General features: G+C 42.2%; 1 protein-coding gene across 1 annotated transcript in view; it reads right to left on the bottom strand.

Annotated features, from left to right (window-relative positions):
• Nucleotides 1-1,273: 1,273 nt before the first annotated feature.
• The window catches only part of nfasca (neurofascin homolog (chicken) a), a 225,547-nt gene continuing 207,600 nt past the window's right edge, over nucleotides 1,274-19,220 (bottom strand). The window contains exons 31-32 of the mRNA XM_052035087.1: nucleotides 17,686-17,734; nucleotides 1,274-10,632 (exon numbers count right to left, since the gene is read on the bottom strand). Of these exons, the coding sequence (XP_051891047.1) occupies nucleotides 10,389-10,632; nucleotides 17,686-17,734 (293 nt within the window). The 3' untranslated portion in view covers nucleotides 1,274-10,388. The remainder of the gene's footprint in view (nucleotides 10,633-17,685; nucleotides 17,735-19,220) is intronic.

Genomic DNA, 19,220 nt, shown 5'->3' with positions numbered 1-19,220 from the left:
TCCTTAAAATCTTGCACTTTCAGCAAAATACTTGACTAAATATTTCAAGAAATGCAGCTCAAACAGGGCACATGGTGAGATGATCCACACTTCCAGTAAAACCCAACCAGATTTAAACATAACACCTACCGATTCCCTGCATTGCTGACAACTCAAGGGAAGTTAATGAACAGGAAGTTACCACACAGGACATGATGTAACATCCTCAGTCTTCAATACATACAAAACCAAAAGTTGGGAAGGATGGGCAAAATATTTTGTCCATCAAAATGAAGAACTTGAGTTCTGGGAAATGAATTACAGAAACTCTCTATTTCCAGGCACTCCCCATCACTTGCTTTTCCTGACTCAGAACTTTATTTTAAACAACCTTTGAGGTGCTTACATTGTGGCCTGGTTTTAAAAGCATGGAGCGGAATCTCCGAAAAGACAGACTTGTTGAATGCATAATTTACACAAATTTTGTCTACGTTACAATTTCATCCTTAATAAGAACAACTTATTATAGATTTACTGTTCTTTCATTCTTTAGGCCTGTAAGTACAAATATTCCACAGTCTCTTTCCCTGATTTACAGCAGCCATTTCTGTCTCCATCACTTGTTACCACACTTTCAGCTGCCTTGTCTCCAAACCTCTGGAATTCCCTCTCCATATTGACCTGCTCCTCAACTTTCATATCTTTTGTTTTAATTCATTCCTCAAAACTCACCTCTTTGACCAAACCTTCAGTCACCCTTCCTAATGATTCCTCAGCAACAAGCAATCTGCTGGAGGAACACAGTGGGTCAAGCAGCATCAATGGGGAGAAAAGAATTGTTGAAGGTTCAGGTCGAAACCCTGGATCAGGACTGAGAGTGGAGAGGGGTGATGGCCCGCATAATGAGGGGGAGCGGTGGGACAGGAGCCTAAGGTGATTGGTGGACTGAGGAGGGGTGAAAGATGACGGGCAGGTTGCACCAGGTAGGGGAGGCGAGGGAGGTTGGGAAATGGTGGCAGGTGGATGATGGATGGAAGCAAAGAAAGAAAAAGAAATCCACCTTTGGGTTTGCAGCTTGAGATGGTTTAATTCAGTAATGGATCTGAACTATTGATGGTTGCCATCAATATCATCCCAATCCCTGCAAACCTTTAATCCTCAGCACAATGCAATACCTTCAGTCCTATGGACTGACTTAAGACATCAAATTGACTGTCAGCAGTTTGGCACTTTGCAATAACAGGGTAAATTATGAAAGAAAAGAATCAAATATGCTGCAGAAATTTGTTTGAAGAACAATATGCTTTTATTTTATGTTTAGTTTGTTTCTATACAAAAACAGTCAGTTTTCTTTTTACAGTTTTCCCAGAGGAAACAGTATATCTGGATGGCTTGGGTATTTCAACCTCCCATGCAGTCAGTTTAAATAACCATGTTTATTAGACTCATCTACACATTCTATGACCGTCTTGTGTTACTCTACATTATTGTCTTGGATGCAGTCTGTGGGAATGTCAGTTACTTCAGCAATAGGTATATCTTATATAGGGAATATATTAATCTCTTCATAAGTGGGAGAAAAGAAAAATGTGCAACTTAGTCCAGGATTCCTCATTCACACATGAGCCAAAGTCGTTAGAGACCCAGCAGTTTTGGTTAATGCATGTGAGTTAGTTTCAAACCAAATGCTCAGAAAGAAATCTCCCCATTGAGATACTACATGGCAACAAAGGTAGGGTTTGCAGGCATCTGATTGTTGTGACAATTATTGTGGGACCTTTTCTCTGAACCTCTCTGAATTTGATGGACCCCAACAAAGAAAAAGGCCATTCAGCCCATGAATTTTGTTTTGTCTCTTTGCTGAAGCAATCCAAAACCACTGCCACTCACCTGCTCTCTGGTTGTTTAGTCCTTCTCTTTAAGATTTATCAACCTTTACTTTAAAAAGCCCATTAATGTCTGTGGCAAGGTATTGAATGCTCCAGCAGTTCACTGCCTGAAGATACTTCTCCAGATGTTGCTCTTCACTCTCTTAATGAAAATGTTAAATTTGTGGCCCCTGATATCGTCCCTCTAATCAGAGGAAATAATCTTTCCTCGTTCACCTCCCTAAGTTTAAGAATGTTTGTTAACTCTTCTGGTTTTCCTTGGGGAAATGGTCTCAATCTTAAAAATGGTTCTAAACTGTATCACAGTACTGGCGCTGCGTAGTGGCTGTGTCCTTTAGTGGGTGGCTGGAACTGAATGATAACAAAATACAATCTTCTATTTGGCCTTTTCTCCGCAGATTCACATTTCCAAGTATTTAATTGCCTAGATCTCTGTTTGTCTCCACCCCTTTCCATGTCCCATCCTCCATTCTTCATTTTCCTCTCATACAGTCAGAGGATTATATATAACACGGAAAACAGGCCCTTCGGCCCAGCTTGTCCATGCCGACCAAGTTGCCTAACTGAGCTAGTCCTATTTGCCTGCGGTTGGCCCATAGCCCTCTAAACCTTTCCTATCCGCGTATCTGTCCAAATGTTTTTTAAATGTCGTAATCTCAAAAAGTCTCCCCTTATCCTTCTCATATTAAATTGTAATTTCTACCTGCTTTGTCCGTACTGTCAAACTGATCTTCCAAAGTATGTTGATCCCACTACATTGCTATGCCCAAGCTCGGATCGTCCATATGTTTTAGTAATAAAAATGGATTCAGTATTTTTAGCAAGATTAAGCCCCTTCCAGCATCCATTAGCCTAATCACTTCCCTGTTCATTAACAAGGTCCAATCTATACTGATCATTTACAAGTGTCTTTGCTCTCCTTTATTCTTCTATTATGGTCCATCACAGGCACATCCCTCCCCACCATTGACAGCATCTACAGGAGGCACTCACTCAAGAAGGTGGCATCTATCATGAAGGATCCCCACCATCCGGGTCATGCACTTTTCTCACTACTGCCGTTAGGCAGGAGGTACAGAAGCTTGAAGTCCCACACCACCAGGTTCAGAAAGAACTACTCTCCTACAATCAACAAGTTCTTGAACAGACCTGCACAAGCCTAATCCTACCTCAGCAATGGAACATTATGGACCACCTCTTGCATTATCATGGACTTGCCTCTGATTGTGTCTTCTTTTTGCACTGATGTCTTAATGTTGCAGAGTCTTTTTTTCTCTCTCTTCACTGCCTTGTATAATTTATGTATAATTTATATTCTGAGTGTTGTCTGTACCAACGTGCTTTTGATGCTGCTGCAAGCAAGTTTTCCATTGTACTTGTACCTCACTGGACTTGTGCACATGACAATAAATTTGACTAGACTTCCCTGACTTCTTGTGTTTGGAGAGAAGCATTCTCTGTCACTAACTAACTTTCCTAGTGGTTCAACACACAACCAGGCCAGCTCTGCCAAAAATATAGAGTACTTTTTAATCTGAATCAGGTACTTAAAACCTGTCATTTCAAGTCAGAACTGAGAAATGTTAGAAATCAAATGTAAAGGGGAAGGGGTGGAAAGAGAGACTGACTCCACAAGAGATGGTGGTGGTGCTGGCTGAGAGAGGGTGGTGAAGACTTGTTAATCACAGATGATCTACATGAGGAGATGAATGAAAGCAGAGAGGGAAGAGGAGAAAGAAAAAGGATTGTGTTGGGACTGTGAGATGCAAACACTGGAACACTGAAATAAAAGGAGAAAATGTCAAGTCAGAAGATGAGATGCTATTCCTTGAAACGATAATATCAACATTTGTTGTGGGATCTCTTGATATACCAGAGATAGTTACATGTTTACAGAGCTATCCTTAATTACCAGAACTTTATAGAATTTTATGTATTTATAGTCTGTGAGAAGCTTGAGACAATAGAGGGAATGCTGTCTCTATCAATGACATTTTTTACAGTTAAAGAAAATGAGTATATTTTCTTGCCACTTCCCTGTGTGTACGTGCAGACAAACATCTTGTACAAGGGCAAAAAGGAGGTTCAACACTAATGAATAATTTATTAGTGATATATGAGGAATATCTACAACCTGGCCACTACTACAGATGATCAAACACCATTACTTTGATAAGGCTACTGGGACTCTTGAAAGAAGTGGTCACTAGGATGGTTTCTGCTAATGTTATATTGTTTTTGGTACCAAGTGACTGAACCTTTGGAATGAGGGTGAGAAAATATCTAGACAGAAAGAATGGAAACTGCTCGCACAGATGCATGTCAAAGAGTACATACATTTATTAGAAATATTTTAATGAATCTTCAGTCACCCGCCAAGGACAAAGCCATCATTATCCTTTGGATCTTCTCAGGTTAGCAGCATCTAAGGGAGGAAGGTCCTCACTTCTAGCAATTAATCAGTCACCAAAAGGACCATGGTTCTGATTTCATTTTCTCTGTAAAGGTTCACACCATGGCTGTGTTTACTCTTGCAGGTTTTTATTTTGAATTTGAACCTCTCCTGTTGACGCCAGGTTACTAACATCTAATTTGTGCCATCAATGGTCTGTAGCAGCCTACTCATGCAATGGCAATGCCTCAATTTTAAACTTTCTCAACTTCAAGTCCCTCCACAGTACCAACCTCCTACCTTTGTAACCTCCTCCAGGTTTAACGCTCAATGTGACTACAATTCTGATCTCCTGTGCATCTCTATTTCCATCACTCCACCACAGGTGAACATGCCTTTGGCTGCTTAGGTTTCAACTCTGGAACTCCAGTGTCTCACCAACACTTCAAGGTGCTTCTTAGAAGTCAGTTTTGCTGTGACCAAACTTTTGGTCTCTGTCCCAATATTTCCTTAAGATTTGCCTCATGTAAAGCACTTTGGGCTGAGTTACTACACTGGATTTGCTTTATAAATGCAACTCATTTGGAGGGTAGGCTAGCTTCCAGCAGGCAAAACAGAACCACAACTACGTGTCTTGCCAGGAATAAGTTCAAGAACCAGAACACCACCATTGGCATCAACTGTAAGCTGCAAGTCTGGGTTACCCCTCACTCCCATGTGGATTTTTGGAAGGGGGACACAATGGGAATGGACTGATGGTTAGGATCATGGCTGAAGGTCCAATTTTTTTTGCTGCTGATAGGAACAAGAGGAGGCTATTCGGTCCCTCAAGCCTGTTCTGCCTGCCAGTCAGTGAGGTGATGGCTGATCAGTGTTCTCACTCCAGCCATTGGCTTGGCTTCTTACCTTCTATTGCACATGACACTTATCTGTCGGATTTAAAATGGTTAACTGAACTGGATTCTGCTGAGAATGCATTGCAAGATTTAGTAATCTCAATGATCGCTATGAAAAATGGGGAAAATAAATGCACAGGCTTCTCACTTGGATTACATTTAAAAACTGGAATATTCAGTTCAACCAGCCCAGCCTGGTCTGCTTTGGTCTCTAAGTGATGGAATGTCCATTGCTTCACTCACTGAGCCAAACAATGTTCCTAAAATCTGTTAATGCCATGGAAATTTTATTCTTTTTTTACCTTCAATGTTTACTCTTCACAAAGCAACAACGATTTGCACTGACGAGTGTCTTTTGGAGCAATATCCTGAGGTTCCTCAAACAAAATTTGGCACTAAATTTAAAAGTGACTATTTACACTTATATACAGAAATATGCATCGAAAGAAACAGTATAATGCATAGGACCAAAGATGGGAAGCCATCATTTCCTGCATAGGAAATTCTCCATCTCAGCCTAGTGAACTATTGACTATCAAGTTCCTTTGTCTCTCTGCCCACCTCCCTCACCTGAACACACTATGATCAGTGTGAAAGTCCTGTCAATAATCCATCCAAGGAGCCTAGATGACTTGGTGACTGAACATCTTTTAAAGAAGGCTTGCCAGAATAAGCAAATGAGCTTTATCATTGGGCTTTGCCAACTAGTAAAACATTAAAATACGAAACATGTGCTTGAGTATGCAAAGAATTCTGTAGATGAGAAAGTTGCAAATGATTAGCTGATGCACACAAGCACATTGGCGCAATGGACTTCTGATCAGCTGTTTTTTCTCACAAGGCCACTGTTAACACAGCAGACAGAGACGTTGGTGGAAAAAACATTATGACTACACTGACGTGTTGCAGAGCAGGAGACAAGAATAAATGGGGTGAAGAGAAGAACAAACTAGATGCTCTTCATTGTGATATGATTGCGTTTATGGGTTTAAACCAAGCAGCAAGGTATATTAAAACAAGGCACCATCCATGCACAATATACTGTTTAAAGTGTACAGCTGTTCCTCACAAAGAGGAGGTGGCACAGGGGCTGGGAAGTTCGACACTGAGCTAATGCCAGGGAGGATGGCTGGCTGTGCTGGTGAGGAAAGTACTGGTTTGTTTATCATCTTCTAATGGCACATAACAGCACATACTTTTTGTGTAAAAGGTATACTTCTCTTGTACAAAGGGCAGGCTGGATATGAGTGTGAAATGGGCTTCAGCTCACAGTTACGGCTGCCCTGGACATCTACCTGATATCTCACTATGTGGGCAATGTCAACACGACTGACATTTATAGGCAACTTACTTGTTCTGAACTTGCCCCAACAATAAGTCATTAAAATAACCTGAGAAGAGCTGGTAAGTGGAATGGGGCAAGGTTTGGTATGGCGTGGGGTATGGATGGTAGCATGATGGCTTTTATTTCACCATGGCTACTGTAAACATTTTATTTGACTAAGATTAAGGTTAAGTTGTGGCAAAGGAAGTGAAAATTCTTTGATATTGGCTCCTGACAATACTGGATGTGAGTATAACACCTTGTATATACATCATACCCTTAACCTAGTGAGATGTCCCAATAGGCCTCATAGGAGTGTTATCAGGCTGACACATAGGAAGATGCTTGGTAGAAGAGGTAGGTTTTAAGAACTGGCTTAAGAATTGCCTTAAAGGAGGGTAAGATGGAGAGGTACTGTGAGGGAACTCTAGAGTTCTGGGCATTGACAGCAGACAAATTTTTGAAAGACTGGGGAATTAAGGACTATGGGGAACTGGCACAGGAGAGGAGTTGGGACCTGGGGGAGATCAGACATAATCATATTGAATGTCAGAACAGGCTTGAAGGACCAAGTGGCCCACTCCTCCTGCTATTTTCTTGTTTGAAGGGACGTCTGTCAATGGGGAATTAATCAAAATTGTGATGATCAAAAGGCAAAAATTGTGACAGCACAGATCTCAGAGGGTTGTTGGGCTGGAGGGGATTACAGAGGTAGGGAGGGGAAAGGCTACGGACGTGCAAAAGATCTACCATGATCTTACTGACTGATGGAGCAGAGGAGGGGCCAAATGGCTACCCCTGCTTCTATCTCTTATGGAAGGATTGATAAATAAGGGTGAGAAGGAGGCATTAATCAGGAGCACAGAGTAGGTCAGTGAGCTCAGGGACAATGTCTGACCTGGTGTGAGTTAAGCCACAGGCTGGAGAACTTTGGACGACAAGTTTACAGAAGGTAAAATGTAGCAGGCCAACCACAGAGCGTTGGAAAATTCAGGTCGAGAAGGAACGAATGACTAGTGTTTCTGCAGCAGATTAGGGGATGTGAAGAGCAGGGTGAAATGGCACTGTGGTGCAGAACTACCTCACAGTTCTAGTGACACGGGTTCAATCCTGACCTCTGGTGCTATGTGGAGTTTGCACATTCTCCCTGTGACCATGTGGGTTTCCTTGGGTGCTCTAGTTTCCTCCCACATCCCAAAGAGTATTTGTTGGTGAGTGGGGATTGATGGGGATATGGGGAGAATAAAATGGGATTTGTGTAAAATGGGTGCTTGATAGCCGGCATGCACTTCACGTGTCGACGAACCCTGTTTCCGTGCTGAACAACTTTATGGTACGTGGAACTCTTCGGAATTGGCAATTAGGAAAGTAGAAGGAATTTGCATTATGCAAAACAAAAAGATATGAGTTTTAAGAATTAAAGAGAAGGAAATTCAACCTCTGTTGTATGCAATAAACCCATGTTGTAGTAACCTATAGACAATGAAGTTTGATAATAGAAATGTGGTTGCATTGAAGTGACACCCCATATACATTACTACACTGTATATATTGTATGTTTAAACAACAGAGGATGAATTTCTATTCCGAGGACTTTGATCTTTTCCTCCTTCCAATATATGCATTCTTTAATCAAAGCAGCAAAAAAACCTCATTTTGTGGTTGCAAAATATTGATACTTCTTTCTATCCCAGCTGATGGATGGAGAGCAGTAGGTTAAAGAGTGATTGAACCTCATCTATAAATTTTAAATCATTGTTAATTTTAGATTGTTGGATTTTTATGAACTAAAGCTATTAAGGGATATTGAAGGGCAAAAGTGGATACATGGCCACAGATCAGCTGTTGTTTCAAACACTGGAACAGTCCTTGAGGGCCTAATGGTCTACTCTTCCTGCCTTCCTGTCCAATATGGCCTACCAATTTCCATTCTTCATTCTTACTTTGGTCTTGTTGGACCTTCTCTGAACACCTATCAATCCAACTCCATCTGCTCCAAGCCAACATCCACTGGGAAGCAAGAGCTCATAGACTTCTACCTGTGCACCTCCCTCATTTTTGCCTCTGCCATCCCACTGCCACTACCCCAGGAGTAACTGAAGAAGGTGGAAAGCAGAATAATTAAGAAAGGAAGGAGAGAACTAGAGGGTCCAAACTGAACAGGTGGGACCTGGGAGTTCTAGGACTGGGAGTTACTAAAATGAACAGGTTGGAGCCGAAAACCTCTACTTTGAAAAGAACTTCACAGCACTGAGAATTTGGCACAGAGTTTCTAATTTTAGAGAGGCAATCTGAACCGTTAAGTTAAATATAAAAACTGTCCAAGACATTATAAATATTGTTGCTTCTGTGAAAAGAAAATTCAATCTTGACTTTCAAACATTTGACTATGTTGGCACTAAAATAATAATTCTCATAAAGGGGCCATGTTAAGTGAGGTTCAATGCAAGGTCACAGTCTGAAGATTAAGACAGTACAAGTCTTGATATTTTTATTGCTTCAGTGGTTTTGGGATGTTAGATATGGATCATTAAATAGTTGCCTACTCTTCTTGCCTGTTCCACTAAGTTGGACAAAAATCAATACAGAACATGAGTTACAGTTTGTCTGCTAGGAGTGAGGGAAGTGATTAGAACAAGGAGCAAAGGTGTTATTAACTGAGAAAATGAATCTGAGCAGAGGAAATATCAAGGATTGTTAACTGAAGGAGGTGGAATCTGAGGTCAATAATTAAAATGGTTGAAGGATGGAGATGTGTCACCACTGGGATTGAATATTACTTATGGTTGTGAGCTGGAGTTTGTATCACAAGTGGATGGGAGCTGGCACCTTGCCATTTTGAAAATAACTGTAAATGACCAAGAATGGCTGCAGTTTTACAGGAAGCCCGCTGTGATGAGGCTGAGAAATCAATGGCATCTCTTTGAGCGGAAGTCCGCTCATTTGAATCTCAAACCGTATGAAGCAAAATTATTTGTGGAATGTCAGTGAATGTCCAGTTTTCCACTGAGGGAAACAGATTCAGCAGAAGACTCTCTTGGGTGAGACCAGGACGTTCTGCTTTGCTGACTCTGGGGATGGAAACAAGAGGTGGAACTGATCATTCAATGGACAACAGTGCAGCACTAACAATGCCAAAGACTAAAATGGAATTTTCTTCCCTAGGGCTCGACCTGGTAAATGACATCTGTAAAGAATAATCTGTGCTGTGCACCATACTTAAGCAGCTCCATGCGCGTAAGTGACTTTGGAAGTCGAGTTGCTCTTAATAAACATCGTTCCAAATGTTTCCCAATATCCGCTTGGCCTAACCTTTGGTTTTTAAGAAGCATATCATCCAAAACAAGGGAGGGTGGCGAGGGAGACCAGTGAACGCAGAGACATCTCCCCTTGTATCATTTCAGTTGTCATATCCCAGAGCAAGTTTTCTGTCAAAAACAGCATAATGATAAAAATCCTCCTGGAGTATTCCTCCGGTGTAGAGCTGTGGCCTGGTGACATCTAACGTACAAGGCCAGAGTTTACAACTGGAGAATGACAAGGTGCTAGCTAGCGACATCTATAGACAGTGTTACAAATTGCCCCAAAGTGGTGTTACTTGCAATCTAAAGTGGATGGGGAGTAAAATCATCATTTCTTACTCTTGCAGGAGAGATTATTGAGTATATTTGCAATAAATGGTGGCTACGTTTTTCCAAAGCCCAATAAACCACTCTGTCTTCCACATTGCATCTTTTATTCCCTCCTTTCCTTCACGTGTCATCTCTTGTCTCCTTCACTGCTTGGCCTTTCAAATTTGGACAATCAAATTTTGTTTTTCCATGTGTACGAATATTGGTAGTTAAATCAAATGTATTTACTGCCTTGGTAGCACCTGTGCCCATATGCTCTGCTGTCATCTCTTCCCTTCACATCTGTGCCAAGGAGTAGGCAGGATTAACTGGAGATGTGGCCTCCGAGCTGTCATTACCCTCCGTCTCCTCTTTGTCTTTTTTGACTGTGTACTGGCCGATGAAGGAGCCGTCCTCACCAAAACGGGAATTCTCGTCGCCGTCGCCATAGATGACGATGCTATCATCGCTTTCCTCTTGCTTCACCGTCCCGTCCACTGAAGACTGGCTGCCCTGAGGTTTTTTGCTGTCCTCGTTGTCACTGGAAGAGATGGGGTGGGGGTGCAGCCAATGTCAATGATAATCAAACTAACCCAATGTTCTTCCTCCTTCCACCCTAGAATTCTTACAGCACAGAGCAATCCCATTCATGCCACTGTGTTCATACTGTCTCCCAATGGAACACATCAGCCACAATTCCCCATTTTTACTCTGTAGCTCCTGCAAATTCTCTCAAACATCTCTCCTTTCTCTTTCCAGCAACCCTCCATATCATAACTGTTCCTGGCATAAAGAGGTTTTTCCTTATCTCTCATGTAACTTTTGCCCAAAGTTTTACAACTGTGTCTTCTTGTGCTTGAGCTATCTCCTAATGGGAACAGCAGCCTCTCTACCTATCCTTAATTAAACCAACCACAAGGGTTATAATTCCTAGTCAATGTAATCTGCATTTTTCCCAATTTAGTATTTGGAGAAACACTAAAACAAATGTGCCATGGGCTTTACTGGGGGATCAAAACTTGGAGGGCAGGCTTTCTTCTTTCTAAAATTGGCTTTATTCTAAAATATGTCCCAACATTACAACAAAAGGACCATTCCTCTTTGTGACCCTGATAATCTGGAGGCCAAGCATCATTCCCAACTTGATATCAAGAACCTCAAAAACACTTTAGAAACAAACATGTTTCCTTACCTTTCCAAAGATCTGCATTTCCCATTGGTGGAACGAAAGGAAAACAGAACAGTGGTGGAGACAAGGGCAAGGCAAACAGAACAGAAAGATCAGTTAGAACTCTGAGATTTCAACCAATGGATATACTTTACTATCATTTTCTTAATTTAGATCTGAAGAACATTTCAGAGGTTATATAAAATCAAATTAATCCTTGCTTGTGGTAGAAGATAGATCCTCTCCAATTCAAAAACCATCAACTTAATCCCAAAGTTAATTGCAAACACAAGGAATTCAATCCTAATTCTAAAGCCAGTGAGAAGACTTCAAAGCCTATTTTGAAAGTGAATCCCAAAACTAATGGGTCCCATTATTTAAATCAAAAGAGTTCAAGTTCTCAATGTAATCCCAATCTCCAATAAAAAACATTTTACCCTTAGTTTGTGGGGGCCGAAAGTACAAAAAGAAAAATATAGCAGAAATTGAGAGGAAAATAAGATTTTTTGAATAAAATGTAACTTAAAATCATCATCATGGTAGATCGAAGAAATGACATTCAAACCGAGCTCATCACCAAAGAACACTGGCCAGTTGAGTTCCTTGGTTGGGTTTGATGCCTCTGGTTGGCAAATTGAATGTTCTTTCACTTGTTGGAAAGCCCTTTTGATGTCACAGAGCAAGATCACATAATCCTTACTTCCCCCCCAATCATAATTTACACTTGTTTTGTGCACCATGACAAGATATTTGATGCTCTATGATTGCCGAGGGAATATTTACTGCTCATTGACTGAGGAGGAATATGTAAATCTCTGGATTTCTCTTCCTGACCAATAGTTCCACTGGGCTATAAAGTTTTAGAAACCAGAGCAGTGTTTTACATCATTTTATGCTTGGCACTGACTGTTTCAAAATATATTAAGCCATTCTGTTCAGATCTGAATTTCTTTTGCATTAACAAGGCAATGAATGAAGGAGGAAGATAAATCACACCATTGTTTTCTCTTTGGCCTTTAGAATAGAAATTGCATTACTAAACACAGTTAATTTGACCATCTTTCAATAATACTGCTTTGTCCAGAACGAAAATCCCTTCCAAACCAATCTCACCGTCTTAACTCTATGTTTTCAATGCAAGACATGCTCTTATGGCATTGTGGAGGAAACGGGGTACAGGAAGGTGGTGAATATGGCCATGCAATGATGCTTACTTACAGTGAGCTGAATGCTTTGGAATGATCAGTAGCTAAACCGAATGAGGCCATAGAAATAGTCAGGGCCCAGCCTCTTAAAGATTTCAAAGAGGTGCCCAAAATCTAGGAATTAGGTGATGTTTGTCCTTAATTGCTATCTAGATCACAATTTATATTGGCCGAGATCAGTTTAGTCTATGATCATAACCATGAAGACTGCATATGCATTTTTTTAGGTAATGCTGTGGCCATAGATTGTTTCCTAGAATCTGGCATCAAGTGGAATATTATGTGGATAGCAATCAATTAGCAAATTACTTCACTTACGAGAAACCCTTCTTGTGGTTGAGTTTTGCCCAGGGTATATATTTTTGGATCTTTTGCACTTTCCTCTGTGTTCCACTTCAAGTTAACTTGTTCAGTGCATTTCTACCTGGCTATGAACCTCTACACAGCAGCATAGGCAAGCACCATGTGGAATTCATGCCTTTGCTAATCAAAAAACATACCCCAGCATTTCTCTCCCCCATTTTGCTATGCGCCAAATTCCTGCTGACGTATCCTGCCTGAGAATTGGGAATGCTGCTGTTCACATGCAAAGGTTTCCTCATTAATGAAGGTGGGTAATATGAAGAGGAAATAGTCTTGTGTAGGAAGAAGAAAGATTGGCACAAACAGTGGTAATAGTTGGTATTATGGATATAGTTACATAACACTGCATATACATTTCTTTCTGTTTGTTTTAGCTAACTCCCAAAAAGTACTGGATAGACTTTGTCATGTATTAGCCTTTACAAGGTAAATGAAGTGGCAAAACCGATACATAGTGAACCTTCTATAAGCTTTCCCAGCAAATAGGAGTAGGGCATTTGACCACTCAAGTCTTTCAATTAGATCATGGATGATCTGTACTCTTGCCCTTAATGGCCATGATTCCATGCCCCTTATTACCCTTGCCTGAAAACAAATCTGTCAGTCTGAGGCTTGAAATTTTAAATTGGCCCCAAATTTTATGGAGGTAAGACTGTCACTTTTCCACTACTCTCTGCATGGAGGAGTGTTCCTACAAGTGGGCCCCAGATAATCCTGCTCTAATTTTCAGATTATGCCCACCGCTCACTCCCCAGTTTGGATTACTCAATAATTTCTCTCCATCCAGGCTACCCAATCCTTCAGAGACACAAGAGACAGCTGGAACCTGGAGCAACAAACAATCTGCTGGAGGAAGTCAACAGGTCGAGCAGCATCTGTGCGTGTGTGTGTGTGTGTGTGGGGGGGGGGGGGGGTTGGTGGGGAAGGAATTGTCAACATTTCGGGTCACTGTCCAGATGCAAGGATTTGATCTGAAATGTCGACAATTCCTTTCCCCCACAGATGCTGCTCCACTCACTGAGTTCCTCCAGCAGATTGTTTGTTACCCACTCTTTCAGTTATCATGAACACTTTAATTAGATTGTCCCTAAACTTCTGAAGGCAATACAAACCCAGTTTTTGCAACCTATTTTCATTATTTAGCTCTTTTTGCCCAATGAATGAAGTTATCCAGGAGGATTTCAACCCACCAGTGTGATGAAGCTGCTCCTTCCCACAGCCCCCACCCATGTCACTAAGGGGGAGTTGTACAGATCAGCCATAATCTAATTGAATGCTGGAAAAGAGTTCAGGGGTTGAATTGTGGGTTATGATGGAGGAGCGGACAATATATTCCCATGATGGGATGGTGCATAACTCTGGAGAAGCCCGTACACATTCTTGTACATAAACTCAGGCAAACATACATAGTAATTAAGAATTTTCCTTCAGAGCTTGCTCATCCCCTCTGTATGAATAGGCATTTTTCAGATAGCTGTTAGCATTAAGTCATAGATTCATACAGCATGGAAACAGGCCCTTTGGCCCACTAAGTCCATCAATCACCCATTTACACCAGTCCTACATTAATCCCATTTTTTATTCATTCCACTATCTCATCAATTCCTCCCAGATTCTACCACTCCCCCGTGGTAGGGGTAACTTACAGTAGCCAATTAACCTACTAACCTGCACATCTTTGGGATGTGGGAGGAAAACCGGAACACTCAGAGGAAACCCATGCAGTCACAGGGAGAACATGCAAACTCCACACAGACAGCACCTGAGGTCAGGACTGAACCTGGATCTCTGGCGCTGTGAGGCAGTGGCTCCAATAATTATACCACTCTAATCATCACAAAGGTGGTCACTAAGAACTTGAAATGTGTTCCAGACCCTGTGTTTTCAGTGGGTTCTACAGCCTGTTACATCAACATTAAGTTAAAAATGCAGATTGTGGGGCACTTTAGGTTGGTGATGGATGGTTGTTCCTCTCTATTGAGATGAGTCCCATTCTTAATACCCCAAATCTTTTCCTGGACTCCTCAGACATTCCTCACTCAAAGCAAACAAATCCCATAATTTCCACAGGGAGAGAGTTAGAATATCCACATGGTCTCCAGTTTATAAATGAGTGTGGTGACTCATTGCGAGCTGCTCTCTGCAGATCTACTCAATTACTTCTACGATAAGCGTTACCTCAATGCACTGTGTAATGAATTGATCTGTATGAATGGTATGCAAGACAAGTTTTTCCACTGTACTTCGGTACAAGTGACAATAATAAACCAATTCCAGAAAGTAATTCATAATCAAACTCCACCCACAAATGGCTTGTGTGTAAGTGAAAGTCATCTAATTGGAACTCATGAGCAGGAAGGATAACTGGTTTGTATAATTCTGAAGATCACAGTAATACCTTTTGTCCAGCCTGGGTCTAGGGAGCGGTGAATAAAGAAACATAAAAGCATTGGTGAGTGTTAGCATGCACAAAGACACTTCTACAGCAGAACAAGACTGGGCCAACGCGAACCACGAATGTCAGGAAATGGATTGCATCACAAGGAATGAATGGAACTTGAAAGTGAATGAAAGAGGCAGTCTCACCACCCCCATCTTCCTCACAAGCAGGGACGTGGGAGGGGACTTGAATCAAACTTTTCCAAACTTGCCAATATCCCAATGCTTCCCAACTGCCAGCAGTCAGTCACCAGTGGATCTGTGGGAAGATGAGGTACACTGGTCCTCAAATGGACCAGATCCAGTTGTTGCCTTAAGTTTAGTGATCCCTGCTGGGACATTATCAAGGCAAGGCTAACATTGGTTGCAAATGACCCAGGGTTAGGAAGACAATACAAGTTAGTTGTGGCCCCGTGTTGCACACTTTGTTCTAGAGTCTATAGGACCTTCCACACTCATTCTCTGTCCTCACATGTGCAGTGAGAGGTTACTGGCCACAGTGGACAAGAGCTCTCCTCAACTTAATCCCAGCAAGGGTTGAAACTGCAAGGTGCCAGAACTGAAATAGGAGTTACTCGTGACTGAAATGATCTAATGGGCAAGGGACAGATGTTGGATGACCATCAGGTAAAAGGACGTGATACGGGAGTTCTCACACACTTCTGCCAAACCCCTTTATTATATATGCTCAAGTGGTACAGAGAGGAATTCTTTTCAATCAATGTGACAAGTATCTACATGGAAATTGCTTTGCCATAATTGTTCGCGATCAGTGTTCTGGGGAATTTAGCTCTCTGATGCTCTGGGGAGTCTCTTCAACAGTGCAATCTGCCTTTAATAATAAACCAGTCCAAGGTGACTTCACAGCAAAACAACTGTTGTCCATAGAAATCTGGGGTTGAACGGAATGGAAGCTGGCACTAAATTAAAGCCAGGATCTCACAGGGGGAATGTGCAGCTTTAATTCCCAGTCTGGGCCAAGTTTGTCAATATTAACTAGAATCAGCCAAAGTTCCCATTTCTCATGGTTCCCCAGTATCTCCTGTCCTGGCAGGGATCAGGAGTGGCTGAGGACAGGGCCAAAGAGCCAGACTGGGTGTGTGAATCAAATGCGTAAGGTTTGGATTCCCTCAGTCAACACACTCTAGATGGTCTCAAGCATGAACCACGAACAATGAACATGAAGAGCAAGGGGCTGACCAACATTTGTTGAGGGGAGAAGCATGACACAAAATAATACTAAAGATGGCACAGTTCTGATGGGCTGAATGGCCTCTTCCTGTGCTGTACCCCAAACTGATTATTCTAATGCTGTTATGGATCAAGCAGCAAGACTTGGACTAAGCAAACCTTGGTGGGTGATGCAAAGCTGGGTAGGGACCACTAAACCCCACACTGGGAAAAAAATGCTAATTGTTTGAAGCACCTGTTTTACAGACATTACTATCAGTGTTTTTGTACTGTCACACTAATTCATATAACTCAAAGGAAATGTTCTTCATTTTATAAAAAAGATGAACTTTATAGAATTACTCATGACTCTAACAATCCAGTTCTGCTCTATGGATTTTGTATCTATAAAGCTTTGATCCAGTGTGTCTGAGAGTTGTGAGGGCCAACTTTGATCGACTACAGAAGGTCAGGGCTTATAAATAGTTTGAATGGCAACTTAAAGATGCTGATACATGGAGATAATATCATTCTAATTTAGGATTTATTCCTCGAAGAGGCAACAGTGCTGACTGAAGGAATGGCCCAGTCTTTGCAAAGGAGCAGACAGACCTCATATATATAACAGCTGGTGTTTGAGTAAGCCTGCAATTTGTTGCCTGACACACTGCTGTCTCCAACAAAGCTAAGGAACTTTCAGCTTGTGATTTGTGCTTTACATAGGCTGGCAAGCCAGAGCTGGATGGGACAATGCTGGTAGACCATGCAGCTGGAGTTCATATTGCTACCTCAATGCAACTGTACTAAAAAGTCCATTATATTAGATGAGGCACTTAAACTTTTTCTCTTGACAAGATCTTGAAACAAGGATCTCTGGAACATGTACAGTGACTGAGGCTACACAGCTATTTCTGCACAATGGCCTGTCTTGGGCTAGATGGGCACTGCTGAAGTCAGTGCCTATTGAATAAATTCAAGGCTTGATATCTGAGTGTGGAATTGCTCCCTGCCTGGTTTCACTGAGATTGTAAGGCTAACCTTTCAGCCGCAGGTGACAATGTTTTGCTGTGTGGGTGGGGGTGCATGCACTGTGCAATCATTTATACAGTCAACACCAGGCAACCTGACAGATCCATGACAGGGATAAGGGGCACTGGGAGGTTGTGGGAATGGGTAGGGAAGGTGGAAGTGGGTGCATCTCTCTCAGTCTCATTGAAAGCATGTCAATAAGTTAAAGGTGATGACCTACAAGTATCCATTGTCATCTTGTGAAGGTCGGTTCTCTTCCGTGGTCTTAACTGCACAGAAAAAAAGACAAAGAGCAGGTGTTAAAATTCATGAAAAGTCTTGGTTCTCTACTGCATCTTTAATGAGCTGAGCAGGTAATGACCTTTGCAGCCAACAGAATGGGTTGAAGTAGACACTGCTGTAAAAAATGTACAGCAGCCAGACTGTGCCCAGCAAGCTGTCACATATAGCAACGTGATAATCGGGTGACGATTTTGTTTATTGGTGGTTGAGCGATAAATATTGGCTTGGACACCAGGGAGAACTGTGTGGATCTTCCTGGAAACTGTGACATGGGATCTCATACAGCCACCTCGGAGAGCGGTAGTGACCTCAGTTTAAGGCCTCATTTGAGAGACAGCACCTCTGACTGTATGGCACTCCCTCAGTACTGCAGCAGTGCGTCAGCCAACATTTTGTGCTCGAGTTTCTGAAATGGGATGTGCAAGCGCTCGAACCATGGCTGTATGAGGGCAGGAATGATGGGGCTGAAATTTGGTCCCCAATCTCAACTCTCCCCAAACATTCTCCCTCCTCCCCATTCCTACCTTGGCGATCTGCAAAGCAGTCAGGCAGTGCACACCTGAAGCATGCAAACCCTGAGCTGAGCTGACCCCAGCTGAATTTCACAAGCAAGCCACCTGCACAGGCTGAGATTGTTCCTTGCAGAGAACCGCATTCAAAATCGTAGCCTACGAAACAGCCAGTCTCAAAAATCTCAACTTTGGAATATTTTGCCCAGAGGATCAGAGGATTCATGGCTTGGGTCGACAGATTTTTGGACCTCAAGGGAATCCAGGGGATATGAGGATCGGGTGGGATGACGGACTTGAGGTACGGGTCCAGCTGTGATGTTATTCGATGGTGGAGTGAGTTGGAGGGCTTTGCGGCCGATTCCTACTTTTCACGTCCCACCACTATATTTTTGCCTCCATCCCATCTCCAGTCGTCTATCATCCTGTGCCCGAGCCAAATGGAAGCCCGGATGAATGAGGTTGGAAGTGAGGGGGTTACTTCCATCCATCACTTGGAAATATGAGGGTGTATGGAAGATCCTGGGCCAGACAAACTCCCACTAACATTCCCTCTGCACACACAGCCACGAGGGAACTGAACAAGGCAATAGGGATGGAGATCTGGTGTCAGGGACCAACACTTTTGTTATATTCCTTGGGCAAGAAGAATAGGAAAATCATCCTCTACCTTACCCCCACTTCACAAATGGCCTAGATCCATAACCCAGGCCCAGGGTTATTGGAGGGGCTCCGTCAGTCCCTCACCTTCAACTTTCAACAGAGTGAGTTATTTTTGACAACTTTCTCTTGAAGATACACGTTTTTCCATTTGGGTTACTGAGAGAAAAATGGACAAGAGTTTCAATGCCAGATCTTAACCCAATGGCCTAAGTCAGAAGGACAGAATGTGCCAACCCTGCTGCTCAAATCTCCCCCATGAAAGGCTTCGGCCAACAGAATCATGCTATGGAGGCGAGGTGGC

This window comes from Pristis pectinata, chromosome 20 (genome assembly GCF_009764475.1).
Source record: "Pristis pectinata isolate sPriPec2 chromosome 20, sPriPec2.1.pri, whole genome shotgun sequence".
Lineage (NCBI taxonomy): Eukaryota > Metazoa > Chordata > Chondrichthyes > Rhinopristiformes > Pristidae > Pristis > Pristis pectinata.
Note: the sequence above shows the minus strand (reverse complement) of the source record. Positions and strands in the feature narration are given on the sequence as shown.